We start from the raw sequence: 14,675 nt of genomic DNA, 5'->3' as shown, positions 1-14,675 counted from the left end.
ACCAAACCCGTGACCTGCCCACCGCAGCAGCCCCATGACTAACAGACTAGCCCCAGGTAACTATGAAGTAGACATAAGAAATTAAGGAGGGGAAGGGTGCTCCTTTCACTTATACCCTCTGGCTATCTTTTTCTTAACAAAAATGTCCTCTGGCTGCTCTGGTGAGTAAGTTCACTGTTTTGGAAACTGCTCTGCCACACCCCTTGGGAGGTGAATCAGTAAGAGTTACACAACTTCACTGCTTACAGGCGGTCTGATCTTTTCACCTTCACCTGCAGTAGCATGTGTCTGGCTTTGAAGAAAATGTAGCTACTGAAAGGGTAAATGTGATATGGAGAAGGAATAACGGGTCTTTAACTTTTGTGACTGGGAACACCTAAAAATTTACAGTGGTGAGGACAATGACCAGAGAGAAATAGAAGAAGGAGTTTCAATCAGAAGTCAACATGGAAGTAATTTGGTAACAATCTCCTACACAAAAAGTCTCAGTGTGTGCAGTTTTTCATAAACGTTATCACAAATCTGTACTATAGCAACCTAAATAAACATATAGACAAATGCCAGAATTCACTTCCTCTCTTAGCCACAGAGAGATGGACGTTCCCACTGGTTTGAGACCTAAAGCCTAGCTCAACTAGATGTTTGGGGGTCCAGATTTGTATGCCGGATATCTGCAATGACAGATAGGTGGATGAGCATTTGTAGGAATTGTTTTTCTGGTCAGTGTGAAAATCCTGAACCAGTAGGACCAGACTATATTTTGTGCCTACTAGATATTGTGTGATCAGATACCAAAACTGATATGCTGAAGGTAAGAAACTCACCAGGCTTAGCAATCAGGTCCTCTCTCAACACGCTGTAAAACTGGAAGCCAAAAATCAGTGGCCAGGTTTGGAAAAGTTCATCTAATGAGAAGCAAGAAAGGTTAAAATGTACCAACTCTGTTACTCATTGGGATTTATTTGCTCAGTTCTAATTTTAGCTTTGGTTAGCCAAATAAAAGGTATCACATCACCGTCTGGGTAGCTGTCTTACAAAAAACAATGCAGCTACCAACTTTCCTCCATTGGATGACATACTTGGGCAGTAGCCCTTTAAAAAAAAAAAAAAGCTTCAACTTTTTTAGAGCACATTTGGTTTTCCATTCATTATTTTTCTGATGCTGAAAGCAATCGTATTCATCCCAGAGAAGAACAGCTACATTGTATTTCAAAGGTTTAAGCAAAACACTCATTTTGCTCCAAGTTGTCCTTCTTTCTTTAAGGATTTTAAAACACGTGTACAAAGTGGCTGCTGGGAGAAATCATCAATTTATGGTCAGTGGGATTGGGTATAAAAAGAAGAGAAAAAGAAGAAAGAAGAGAAAGAAATAAATTACACAATTGCAAAAGTGACTGCTATCTACAAAAATGTGGATGACAAGAAGGACTCCTCTCCCCATGAGATGAGCTAATGAATGCTGAATGTGGAATGATCTAGTTTTAAAAAAAAAAAAAAAGACAGAAATAGAAAAATAAAATCAGTTCTTAATATACTGTGTACCATCCACAACTTTCTTCCACCTTGTTTTTGCTAACCTTACCTGTAGTAATTTCATGGAAGATCACACTAGACCTTCTCAAATCCTGCAGTAAGAAATTAAAATCCACTTCTGCTAGGACTTGTTTTCCTATGACTCTTGATTTACAGTGGTGTGGGACTAAATAGGTGCAACCAATACAGCAATGATAAATCATTAGTTGATCTGAAAGGCCAGTCCTTTTTCGTCCATGTTCTTCTTTGGTTGTTTGGCACACAAACACCTTCATTTTCAGTCTTCTCTTACCGATATCAAGCTGGTTGGTATCACTGCATCCATTTCCTGCTGCTTGACCACCACTTTAAAATGAATAAAGTAATAAAATCAACATAGTAAAAAACTTAGTTATTCCCCCAAACACATTGTAGGCTTTGGGATACAGTCTTATGAGATTTAGCAAAGTAAGGACTGATCCAATCTGTCCTTGGATCAAAAACCTTGGTGTTGTTTCCTGAAGTTTTTAAGAATGGCACCTATGCTACATTCATTAACAATGATAAAATGTCTCAGTATAATAAGAGGAGACTGGAGGTGCCAATTTTTGAAGAGTACATGAAATTGAAGAAATAGTAACAATAACATCAGTTTAGAAAAAACAAGGCAACTTTTTAACAGATAGAGGGCCAAGATTTCTGTTGATTAGATGCCAAATTAACTAAGAGCATTCTTCCTAACAGAACATGTCCTGGAAATACTTCCCTCCCATACTCTCTTGGCCGGGGAGCAGAAGGGGGGCATTGCTTGATTTCCTAAACTATTTAACAGTGCTGCTTGTGTTGTCAAAAAGCTGCTATACATCATCCTGAGAGTGACTTCATCTCAGAAGTGGCTGAAGTAACCTGCATAAAGTGCTTTGAGATTCTATTCAGTTTGAAATGGCCTATTTAACATGTAGCATCACTGTCTACAGAGAAGCAATCACTTCTAGGGTGGAATGCAGAAGTTGTTTAATAAATACTGACTAGCTAATCCTCACAGATATTGTATTTGGGGAATAATACCTTTCTGAGCAATCCTCATAATTTATTACATCATCTAGCTAACAGTAAATTGTGCTTATACGGCTGAGGTCACTGGGCCTGTTCAGCCTGGAGAAGAGGAGGCTGAGGGGGGACCTCATCGCAGTCTACAACTTCCTCGCGAGGGGGAGTGGAGAGGCAGGTGACCTATTCTCCGTAATCACCAGTGATAGGACCCGCAGGAATGGTGTTAAGCTGAGGCAGGGGAAGTTTAGGCTGGACATCAGGAAGAGGTTCTTCACAGAGAGGGTAGTCGCACACTGGAACAGGCTCCCCAGTGAAGTAGTCACTGCACCAAGCCTGTCTGAATTTAAGAAGCGATTGGACTGTGCACTTAGTCACATGGTCTAAACTTTTGGGCAGACCTGTGCGGTGCCAGGATTTGGACTTGATCCTTATGGGTCCCTTCCAACTCGGGATATTCTATGATTCTATGATTATATGTCATCTTATAGTGTCATGTGGCCTCCGGTAGAGGAGTATGGATGTTCTCCCATCCAAATCTATGGCAAAATACTCAGTAAAATTAAATGAAGGTAGATCTGGGCATCTAATCAGTTTACAGTAACAACTCAGGACGACTGACCTTCCTTCAAGATTACTGATCAGGCAACAGCTTATATAATCAGAACAGAGCTTTTATCTTATTTCCGCAGCTGAATGTGCTGTCAGTCTGCACCCAGCTGGAGCTGTGGTGGAGGGTGAACTGTGATCTGCAATGATCATTCCCACTTACAAAGCACTCCAAGTCTCTGTTCTGCTCATAAAGATGAATCAAAATACCTTATCAAACATTGTTATCATTTTCCTCTGGAGTCTTAACTGCTTTTGCCAAAAATAATTTCCAAAATGAAATATTTTTTATGATGAGTGTAGTGTTGAAGTGGTAAAGTAGCAAACAAGTGAATAATGCAATGTGCTCATGCTATATCAGGTGGAAAAAACTCCCACTAGAGTTAACATCAATTACATCCTGTACCCTGAGGGTGTGGATCTATTCCAGGGCTCCTGGTTAGTTTTATAAGTTTTTTTTCTGCTATTAAAAACATAATTTTGCTCAATCTTTTCAATTTAAGAATGAGGATGAATACTGAAATCTTCAATACAGCAGGTTCATCTGCAAACATGCATGCCCCATACACACGTAGTAAATCTAAGCACGTGACAGTTTATGTAAAGGAAGCATCAACCTACAATGAGTACCTAAGAATATATAATGTTTTACTCCCTTTCCTGCTTTTGACAACATGAAACTCTTGGAAAATACCGCAGTAATTTAAAATAACAAATATATTTATTTAAAACTGCTTGCATGTTGCATTTTCTTTGTACTCCTTGCTACAGCAGATATGAAGTTATGACAACCAGGACATGTCAGAAAATACAAGGTCAAAACAATTAACTGTCTTAGGCTTTCATCCCCAAATTAATAAAATCATTTGCTATACATTTAATGCTAATAAAACTGCTAAGTGTCTTTGCTGTGATCGGCTGGTCTCCTGTATATTCCTCCAAAACTAGCAGCTTCTGTGCAGAAAACAGCTAGTCATCTTGCAAAGGAGGAGGACAGAAATAATCATTCCTGATATTATTGACCACTGTAAGAACTTACAATACAGGAAATGAACAAGTAGAGAAGAGTTTCAGACTCTAAACCAAGCAATGTTTTCTAATCTTTATATGAATATAATTCTTGTATTGAATTTGGTCCATTGAGGTACTAGAATAAATATTCATAGAAACAATGCATTCAATAGCACTACTAATTTGGGTCACTTTTGCTAATTTTAAGCCCAACCCTGTAGAACACCACATTGCTTGTTACTTCAGGACCTGAGGGCATTCACTCACCTCAAGAGGATTATGGCTCACATACAAATGAGAAGCTATGCGAACTTAAACATTCATGTATCTAAACTTAAACATCCTTTGAGTTGTGGAGGATATCAAGTCAGCTGCAAAGAGCATATGAAGATACATAAATACTGGAGGAATCCTATGCTACAAGGCAGTGCATGAACAAAGCAGCATGATGTCAAAGGGTGACTAGAAAGCTATGGAAAACTAAGGGTTAATTTCAAGGAAGCAATACAGAAGCTTGCTTTCAGGAGTATGTCATATATTTTGCAGTACCGTTGGAACAGTATTTTGAAAAGAGTATTTATAAACAGGATATTCTGATAAGAAAGAAAAATGCTTATTCAATATAATGTATAACTTGTAGTTTTTATGCTGAAAGCACTTGACATAGAAATAAAATCTCTGCTCAGCAAATTTTGTTTTATGGCAGTAAATTACTCTTTATAAGCAACAGAGGAATATTGAAACTTCTCTCTAAAACTCTGTGCATAGTAAATGCTGAAGAAGAGAAAAGAAGACATTATAAAGCAAAATTAAACCCCTGGAAAATAAAGAAATGCTGTTTTTCTGTGTCATAGTTTAATAATAGTTGGACAGAAGAATCAACCTGGAGCTGCAAAGAAGAGCCCTGGTTTGAACTCAGCATTGTGTTCAAAGCCCAAAAGATCATCAGAGACCAAATCTCCAGATTTTTGTCATCAGAGCAGTAATTGTTTTAATCTGTTTTTCTAAATTGCTACAGCACAAAAAACAAAATGAATGAAAAGCCCTTGGACGATAACAATCAGAAATAATACAATAATACAAAAAATATTTACCTGTTTAACAGAAATAAAATGCATATATTTTATGTTATGACTTAATTTTGAAAATGCATTTCGAAATGCTACAGCACAAATATAATAAAAAAGTTGCCATGACTCTCAGTACGGTTTTCAAAATGTTACAAAATTCACTTTAGATATAAGTATCCAAAATTGATTTTAATAAAATGATCGTTTAAAATTTATTTTTATCTGTGAGCCAACTAAAAATATAAATTCTCCTCAAATAGTTATTTATTCTAGCAGACTGCATATTTAAGCTCAGAAAGATACAGTTCTTATATGAGTAATTTTTCTGCAGAATAAATCACTAAGTTTCTAGATATGACATTTATATTAATGACTCCACCTCACTTGAAAACATTGTAGCCTTATAATTAACAGAACATCTGATCAGGCATACTCTAAAATCCTGTTCAGAATCATTTGACTACTCAGCAATGTCCTTCTTGGCCTCAGAAACATTGTCAATGAGAACCCAACATTTTGTCCTCCTCACCTAGCAATGTTTCCTGACACTTTTCAGTTGGTCAACTCTCTAACTCCAAAACTTCCTGTAACTGGCCTGATTTTTTTTCCAGCCAAAAAGAACTTTCTTAAAAATTCAAACTACATTTGAGATCTGCTAAGAATTACTTTACAATATTTTCTCTTAGCCTGCTGTGTAAATGACTACATTTCAACGACTTCCTTCCTCTGAATTAGCTGGACTATTTGGCATTTGGGGAAATCAAGTAATTTTTACTCAAAGCAACTTTATTTCTCTCTTAAATCCTGATGATACTATCAAATATCACAATTTAGTACAATATACAAAGAGGTCACATTACTATTATAGACAGTTCTAGCTTTCTTTTTTTGTCTTTATTACCACCATGTTTTTCCTTTTCTGTAGAAGGAGTCTCATGTGACCTCATTTTACAAAGCATGGAGCAGAAAAGACAAATAAGAGTGCTTCTGAGCCTTACATATTAAAATGATAAAAAATAAATAAAAGCATATGAAATAATTGACCTCAGTGCCTATTTGTTTACCCTAAGCTCCCAATGAAGCCAGGCAGCTCTGAGCATTGGGATCACATTCAATAATAATAATAATGACAGAGTAATATATTTCACGAAAGTCTCGCAGTAGTGTGTTCTCCAGGTAATATTATACACATATAGCTTAGGATTCTTTGGTCCAGGATTCTACAACATAATGGCTGTTCTATGGCATGGGGAAAAAAAAAAGTAGACAGCAGTGGATTTTTCTAGATTACCTAGTAGCCACTGACAAGAGAACAAAAGAAGATTTGAGATCTATAGTTAAAGTTTAAGCCTAATAGCTACAGTAATTGATTAGTTCTCCATGGATTTTCCTTGGTCATTGAGGTGTGTACAGAGACTACAGGAGATTATTTTATTGTGTAATTTTCACAACACAGCAGGATACATTTACAATGGGTTAGATACTGCCCTCCTGACAAAAACCATGGGGGAGGGATCAGAGTGAAGAAAACTCAGCCAGCAGAATCCCTCCATAACAAGCAGGGGGTAGGATTTTTCCTTCCTGGGAAAGAGGCAAGATTTTGTGCACCACAGCTTACAGGTATCTGAGGTCTCCTGAGGGACAGAGTCATTTTTATCGGCAACCCCTGCTCACTTCAGTCCTAGTGGTATCAGAAGCCATACCCAGTTCCCTGGTCACCTGGCTCCATTTAATGTTGAAAAGGGCTCCATGAAACATGATTATATCAAGTTTACTGAGCCAGACCAGGATCAAAGGGCTAAGAAGCAGATGCACAATTGGTGCAAACTGGTTTAGTTTTTGGGGGTGGATACAAAGAGTTTGAAAGTAAACATGGAGCTGATGAAAGTTGTTGGCTTAAGAGATCGTGAAAAATGTCTCCTTTTTATCCACAGATCAAGTCTGGCACAGACCACAGAAACTGTCGACAACCCTGCCAAAAGAGCACAAATGTGAGTTGGAAGGACCTTTACTATGGCTAGAATAGGAGTTGGTGAAACCAAGATGAAAGTGGGATGTGCAGATAGTTCATCCAATTTAATCCCTGAGAAATTATGTTGGGGTGCACTATATTTTCTGTATTTGCAATCCAAAAAAAAATTTAAAAAATTGCTTCTGATTTTTTATGAACCACTAACAACCAAGAGAGAACTTGTTCAGCTGTCTTTACTCTTAACCCATGTATCAGTTATCTTCAGTTTCAAATATCTTTTACTGATACTGCACTCAGATCACTCTTAAGAACTCAGATATAATCTTGACACTTCCAAACCCTATGCCACAGTTTGCCAAGGTGTTTGGGTTGTCTCAGTTGTTGTCTCATCGCAGGCACCTTGGGTGGACCTGACTTTCAGACGGTAAATATTCAGCACTTTCTAAAAACTGAACCAACTAAGCCCCCTCCAACTGGATTCATAAAAATTAAGGCACTCAAAAATTGCTAGTTACTTTTGAAACTCTTACCCATAACTAGAACAGGCTGACTGACAGGAAAAACAGAAATCACAGGTAACCATAAAAAGATCCATCTGTTGCTGTGCTCAGGGTACTTACAGTGTAAACTTTATTCATGTTCATAGTGACATAGTTAATGGCAAAAGGGTTTGCCCTTTATGTCCAGTAGCCATATTTTACTCTGTATCTCTTGAGAGCAGGAGTCTATATAAGCAATGAGAGACGGGGCGCAGGGTGGGGAGGGTGGGTAGTTGATGGATTACCAGTTTTTCTTCTTGTGGTGAATTCAGCTGTCTGGAATTGTGAATGTTAGTACAGGAGAAAAGGAGATAGTTATCTTTTGTCAAAGCTGTGATATAACAAATGTATAGTTCAGAATATCTTAAAAAACAGATAAAACATATCCTGAAACAAAGGTTGCTTTTAACTATCTGTAAACAGTCTTTGATCAATCAACAGAATCCTTAGAAGGGCTGATGTATCACAAAACATAACACAACATCCCTACCACAGTTGGGTAAGTGCATAGGCTTTGCTCACAGAAAGGATGCTAGCAGTTGGCAGGAAGACCCAACCAAAATGATTAGAATGGAACTTTTTCATATAAATTGGCACAGTCCTCTCTTTCTGGAGGCTGCAATCAGGACAGAATAAAAAGGATCGGTACTGCTGCCTTATAAATGCATTTGATATCAGACAGAAATTCCTCCTGAAGGTCATCTTCATGTTTCATGGCTTTTCTTCTTCCTCTACTGCATCCTCAGACAAACCTATAAAGAGAAAAAGATGCTTAAAAATTCAGTGTACTTAGCAACTGCATGCACTATAATGTTGATTCTACTTGTTTGTAAAAGCTTTGGTTATAGCTGGAGGAAACAATTTATTACATGCAACATAGAATAAAAATGCGTAACTTGCAAATTCAAGCACTCACAAGTTTAGGAAATTTACACATTAAGACAATAAGGACAATTTCATATCAGCTTCTTTATGTATATGACAAATGATGCAATCTTTAAGTTTTAAATTCTGGACTACTCTTAAATGTGAAGAAAAATGGTAGAGAATAATCAGGCATATGATCTGACACACAGTTCTCTACTTGATTTTACCTTCACCTTTTTCCAGGTAGAACTGGCAATACAAGTTGCAAAACAATAGAAAATTAGGCTCCATAAACTAATTAATAAGGATTTATTTTTATTTTATTTTATTTTATTTTATTTTATTTTAATATAAGACTAACACTTTGGGCAAGGGGAAAATAGCAAAACCCTTGTGCAGAAGGTAACTTCTGCTTTAAACCAGGAACATATGAGTTTCCCGTCTTCAAATATCTGTGCAAAGGTTAATCCATCTTTGATTGGATATTAATCTTTGCAATAATGAACCTGACAAAATCAAAAAAGTAGGTAGAAACTCATAAAAAGTTGCTTGAAATATTTATGGAGAAAAAGAGCAGTGGGTAATCACAGAAATTTGTATATGCACATACTTGATAGGTTAATTAAAAGTGATTATTTAACCCAGGTTTCTTACATGTCTGCTATTGGTTTATGCTGAAGATGATTTAACTTAAATCATTTTCAAATGAACATAAAGCAATCCAAAATAAATTGGCAGTATAACCAAATGATATATGAATAATAATACAAGTAACACACAACTTTTATGTAGTATTTTTTCTAATGACACATCTCTGAAGAAGGCTGAAATCTCTACACACCCAGTGAAGTGAAATCACCCATCAGGTCAGCAGGAGAATTAAATTTGACTGTCCGGGTCTTCTAAACCCAGGCTAGTTCATTGACTGAAGGCACAATTGCCTTCGTAATCATGTTCACACAGAATTTAGCACCAACAATTTACATCATTAAAGAAAAAAAACAGGGGGGAGAGAAGGAGGGAAGGGGAAGTGTTCATTTAGATCCATGCAATTTCACATGAATAAAAACATCTATGTTACTTTTTTTGTCATTTTATTTTTCAGGGTTTTTTTTGCACCACCACTGTCTTCTGGTGCTTGTGGATTTCAGTATGTGCATGAATGGTTTTCATGACTGCTGGTAATAAGTTAAACAAATTTTACCTCAAGCCTTGAAATTGAAATAAAGCGAGGCTAACAGAGAGGCTAATAGAGAGCAGATCAAGGATAAAATTGCCAAGATACAAAAGACTAAAGCAATAAAATTTCAGTAACAGCTGGAAGCCCAAGGCCCCCAAAGGACAATTAAAAATACCATGTTAAGAGCTGACATGGGTTTACAAAGGTCAGCCCTGAAATGGCAGTTCCTTTGTTTAAAAATCTTACTGCATAGTACATGCTGGGATGCCAAAGGGACCAGCAGCAGGTCCCATCTTGTTTCATTAATGATCTAGAGGAAGGAGGTAGGTAGCATGATAATGAAATGTGTGGATTATAAGAAACCCAGATGAGCTACAAATGCTGGAGAGGAGAAATAATTATTGCTCCAGGACCTAAGAGATTAACAATGCTGAGAGAAGATACATAAGATACCATTTGAAATACATCATGAGAATAATCTTAAACAGATGGTTGCTGAGGAAAGCCCCACAGAAGTAGCACAGTGGAAAGAGCTGCAGAAGACAGGCGTTTGCCATGAAATAGGCCACGTAGCTCAACGCAGTGTAGAACCACAGAAGCCACTGCAGAGCCCACAGTGAATACTGCTCCTGACTATACAGCTTTATTGAAATCACATCTGCAGCTGTTTACAGCTCTCTGTACTCCATAAAAAAAGACATTGGAGAATGCCTTACTTTCCCACCACAATCAGGGAAATAGGTTGCAAGAGTTTGGAAACAGTTTTCTGCACACACTTCCTAAAAGCTGGACAGACACACAAATAAGAAACAGAAAAGGGCAGTATGCTTACATCAGCAGTTTGTCCCTGAAGAGGATAGCCAGAGATTTACCAGACAGACCAAGAGGCACTAACCTGTGCATTAGCATTGCCCACTGAGTTGCACACTTCAAGACGTGCAACACTGCTACTGCACAGTGCCCTCAATATCAATGCAACTACATTTGAGGACTTGCTAGAGGACATCTGAGAATCGTAACAGCAGGAAATTAAGGAAGGAAAGGTTTAGAAAAAATATTGGGGGGGGGAGGGGTGGGACATGGACCTTTTCCTTTAGTAGACTGAAGCCATAACATATTAAAAAATAAAATTTAGTTATAAAATTGTAAAGCAAAAATAGTTATTGGAGATGTAAAATAGTGCCCAAGATACTCTTTTCAAAAACTGTTACTTCCATGAGATGGACTTCTTAAAAATAATTCCTGTGTCTATTTCTGTAAATTGCTATGCCAAAATGGTCAACGTGAATGGCTGCTTGCAAGCTCATGAAACACAGTGGATCAACTAAACCTAATGTGTTAGCTGTAATTATGAGCTGGCAGAACTGAAACTTACAGCAGGATTTACCTCAATTTCACACAGCTTTGCCTGACAACACTATACAAAACTTCGGGTAACCTGGTAATACTTCTGCATGGATCAAAGAACTACCACATGAGTAAACTGTGGGAGAGGTGAGCTGACATGAGGTATAGACTGCAGCTATTTTTGTTGTGTAACTCTAAAATGGGAGGCAATATGAAAACATAGCTTGCAATAATGAGCCTCCCCACCTCTACCCTGTATTTTTCAACATGCCATATTTATTAGTCAACTAGGAGAACAACATAAATTTTGCATTGAGAGGTTTATTATCAGTATATTCTGACAAGCTTAGGCAGATCCTAAGAAATACTTGGTATAAAATTAAGAATTCCGTAGATTAAGGCCCCTGTACCTCATTTCAAAAGGAAAAAACAAAACAAAACAAACAAAAAAAAACACCTTTCTTATGCCCCCATATTTCCCATTAGGAAATTCTCAGTGTTTCATTTTATAGACCATGCAAAAATTCCATCAGAGTAATACTGGTATTATACACACACACACTTTGATAAATGTGTATTAAAGGGATAATAATGGAAATAACCGTGATAAACTAACCCTTGTGGAGTAGGAAACCCCAAGAGTTTCTGGAGAAAAGTTTTCAAAATTAAGTTAAAGTATGTGATTGAATTAATATCCTGATTAGCAACATGAGATTACACATCTGAAATTAAAAATGCATTACACTTTCATCCACTTAAATCCCTCAAATTATTATTACTATTATTTCTTTCTTGTATTTGTATTTGTCATTCAGAGCACATTAGCACCCTTATGAAAGCAACTTCTATAAACAAAGCCACGGAATATTTCAGTCATGCCAATTTACCCTTTGAAAAGCATGATTAATGCACACATATTGCTGAGTCACAGAAAGTTCATTTGTAGAACAAAATGCATTTTTGAGCCTTGAAAACTGAGAGAAAGATCTTAGAAAAACAGTTACAGTGACAGAAACACCAAAGACAGCTGAAGAAAAAGCAAAACAAAACACTTTACTGGAGTTATTATTCATGCAGCTAGAGGGGAAAAATAAAGAACATTTAGAGGGAAGGATTATATTTGAGCATGATGGCAGAAGGGAGGTGAAAGGATTGTTTTCTGTAGTCATAAATTGTTCATACTAAGCATTATGGTGTAAGGTTTAAAGATGTTCAGGTTAAATCGTTAGGCAATGGAAGAAACTACCCATGGAGGTGGCTGAGTCAACGATATGAGAGGTTTGTCAAGACAGGGTAGAAGAAATCCTAGAGAGGATTAGTGAAGAGGAAGATACAAAGGCTTCCAACTGGAGGACCTAAGGGATCTTCTCCAGTCATATCATTTATGCTGCTATGACTCATCCTAAGGAGAACATTCTGGACTCTCATGAATTACTGGCTGAGTTTCTTGGCTACTATTGCACATTAGTCTACTCTGAAGCATGCATAAAACTAAGTCAAAGTTGGCTTTGAAGTGTTTAATCTACAATATTCAACACTTCCCTGCCTCTCTTTCATACTGTGACTCAGAAAAAGGGCTGTTATAACAAGAGAACTGAAAGTTATTTTGAGTTCAGATTAAGCTAGAGAAGGGAGGCACCACTTTCTTCAGCTCTTCTCACCTAAAAGAAAAGAGGAAAAAAACACCCCGTCCCATGGCCTGATGGTTAAAATTGCTATTTCTAGATCAGACATAAAGCAACCTTAGAACAAACTACAGATTTAAAGAAAGTTCTTCATAAAATTTTAGATGCAAAACTAAATGTTCCAAATGATCAAAGTTAATAGCTCTTTTCACTTTTTTGTTAACAAAAGAAGACAGATTTTTCCCAGTACCTTCAAGTCATATTTCTGGAAATCATGATAATTTTCTTTTTAAGAACTCCATCTTTTCACTGCTAATAATTTTGATTATCATTATAAACTTCTTGAGGAAGTATATATGGCTTCCTTTTTCTTAGCATATAATCTTTATTCCATGGACACTGTCCAAAGGGTTTTTCAAAAGGTTTAAGAAAGTAACAATATCTTGCTCATCCCAGTTTAGCTTGGAGTGCAAAAGGGATTAGTGTGAAACCATTGACTGTAATGTGGTAGTGAAGATTGATCATCATGATGGACAAGCTACAAACTTTCCTACAGTGGGCTTTAACAGGAGAAACTGGACTTGATCAGTATTCAGTACCACTTTCTGTGGAATAATAAACTGAGAGTGAGCTTTACCATTCCCTCCCAAGCCACCAGTGAGTCACTGATCACAGCATACATAATTTAAAAATGATCAGACTTTTGTATCTGAAGGGGGAGTGATGGTATATAAATGAGTGGGAAGCATGAATTGACTCATTCATTAAAGAATTGTGCAAATAAAAGAAACTTGCTTTTCATTTAGGAAGTGTGACTGAGAGCAAAGAGTTCATTCAGGGAACTGCTCTTTGTCCTAAGGGGCTATATACATCACAGAATGGATAATGTGAAACAACAATTTCCATCACTCATTTTTAAATATGTCCTCTACTAACTGCAATACAAGTCCAAGCTACATGAAGCTAGCAACAGCTCAGTTTCTAAACTGATGAAAAATAGCAGGGCAGCCCTTACCCTGGGTTTATCAGGGGTCTATTCACACAAAATTTTATAAACCTTGCTAAAAGCTTTCCTTTGTCATTCTGACTTAATACTAACATGTAATAGCAGTATAACACAGGGGAGATAACAAGTAACAAGGAGGTAACAAGTAAGAACAACAGAAACATTTGACAACTGTCCACAGATTATTTTTTTTTAACCAAATTTTAAATGCTTTACAAAGTTCTTGTGCATTCATGCCACTTGGCAGTAGCCATCAACAGAGAATCTATACTATAAATATGGGCATATGGCAACTCAGGTTGAATGTGAAAAGGGACATGTTAGGAAAAGTGACAAAGTTCCTTCCCAGGTAATATCTTTGTATTCCTTTGTTTTGCAAAACATAGCAAATAAATATTCCTCTCAATGATTTTATTCTGATAACGAACAAACTGTGGTGTGCTTGTATTGTATAATACTGTTGTCTTTAATTTTCATTACATCAAATTTTGTACATACACACATACCCATAACAAACCCCTAATACAGAATTTTTTATTGAAAACCACACCACCTAAAAAAGAATTAGAGCTGCCAACAATGGATCCAAGGAATGAACAAGTAGACCGAATTACTGCTCATCTGTTTTGGGAAAGGTAAGGAGGTATGCACCAGTTCACAGATCTTAGGACTATTCAAGTACTCAACCTGTAAATGGTAAGAGATCAGACTCCTACACTTATAATGTTGCAAAGTTACTATACTTTTTTTTTTTTCACATCCTTCTGCTTTTTATTTGGAGAAAGCCCAAGACAAATTTATTTTATCTAATGCAAAATTACAAAACGTGAACATCAGGAAAAGCAACCAGAGATATGACCAAAAGTTCCCAAGGAGCAAAGTTGCTT

The 14,675-nt window shown here is 36.9% G+C and overlaps 1 protein-coding gene across 6 annotated transcripts in view; it reads right to left on the bottom strand.

Annotated features, from left to right (window-relative positions):
- Positions 1–5,029: 5,029 nt before the first annotated feature.
- BBS9 (Bardet-Biedl syndrome 9) overlaps positions 5,030–14,675 on the bottom strand; it is a 322,969-nt gene continuing 313,323 nt past the window's right edge. For 4 of the 6 annotated variants that reach the window (XM_050709143.1, XM_050709144.1, XM_035552560.2 and 1 more), the window contains one exon: positions 5,030–8,515. In XM_050709143.1, the coding sequence (XP_050565100.1) occupies positions 8,495–8,515 (21 nt within the window). In that variant the 3' untranslated portion in view covers positions 5,030–8,494. The remainder of the gene's footprint in view (positions 8,516–14,675) is intronic. The other 2 variants (XM_035552564.2, XM_035552568.2) reach the window with 1 other exon arrangement.

Source organism: Cygnus atratus, chromosome 2, assembly GCF_013377495.2.
Source record: "Cygnus atratus isolate AKBS03 ecotype Queensland, Australia chromosome 2, CAtr_DNAZoo_HiC_assembly, whole genome shotgun sequence".
Lineage (NCBI taxonomy): Eukaryota > Metazoa > Chordata > Aves > Anseriformes > Anatidae > Cygnus > Cygnus atratus.
The sequence above is the reverse complement of the archived record's forward strand: the minus strand, read 5'-3'. Positions and strand labels throughout refer to the sequence as shown.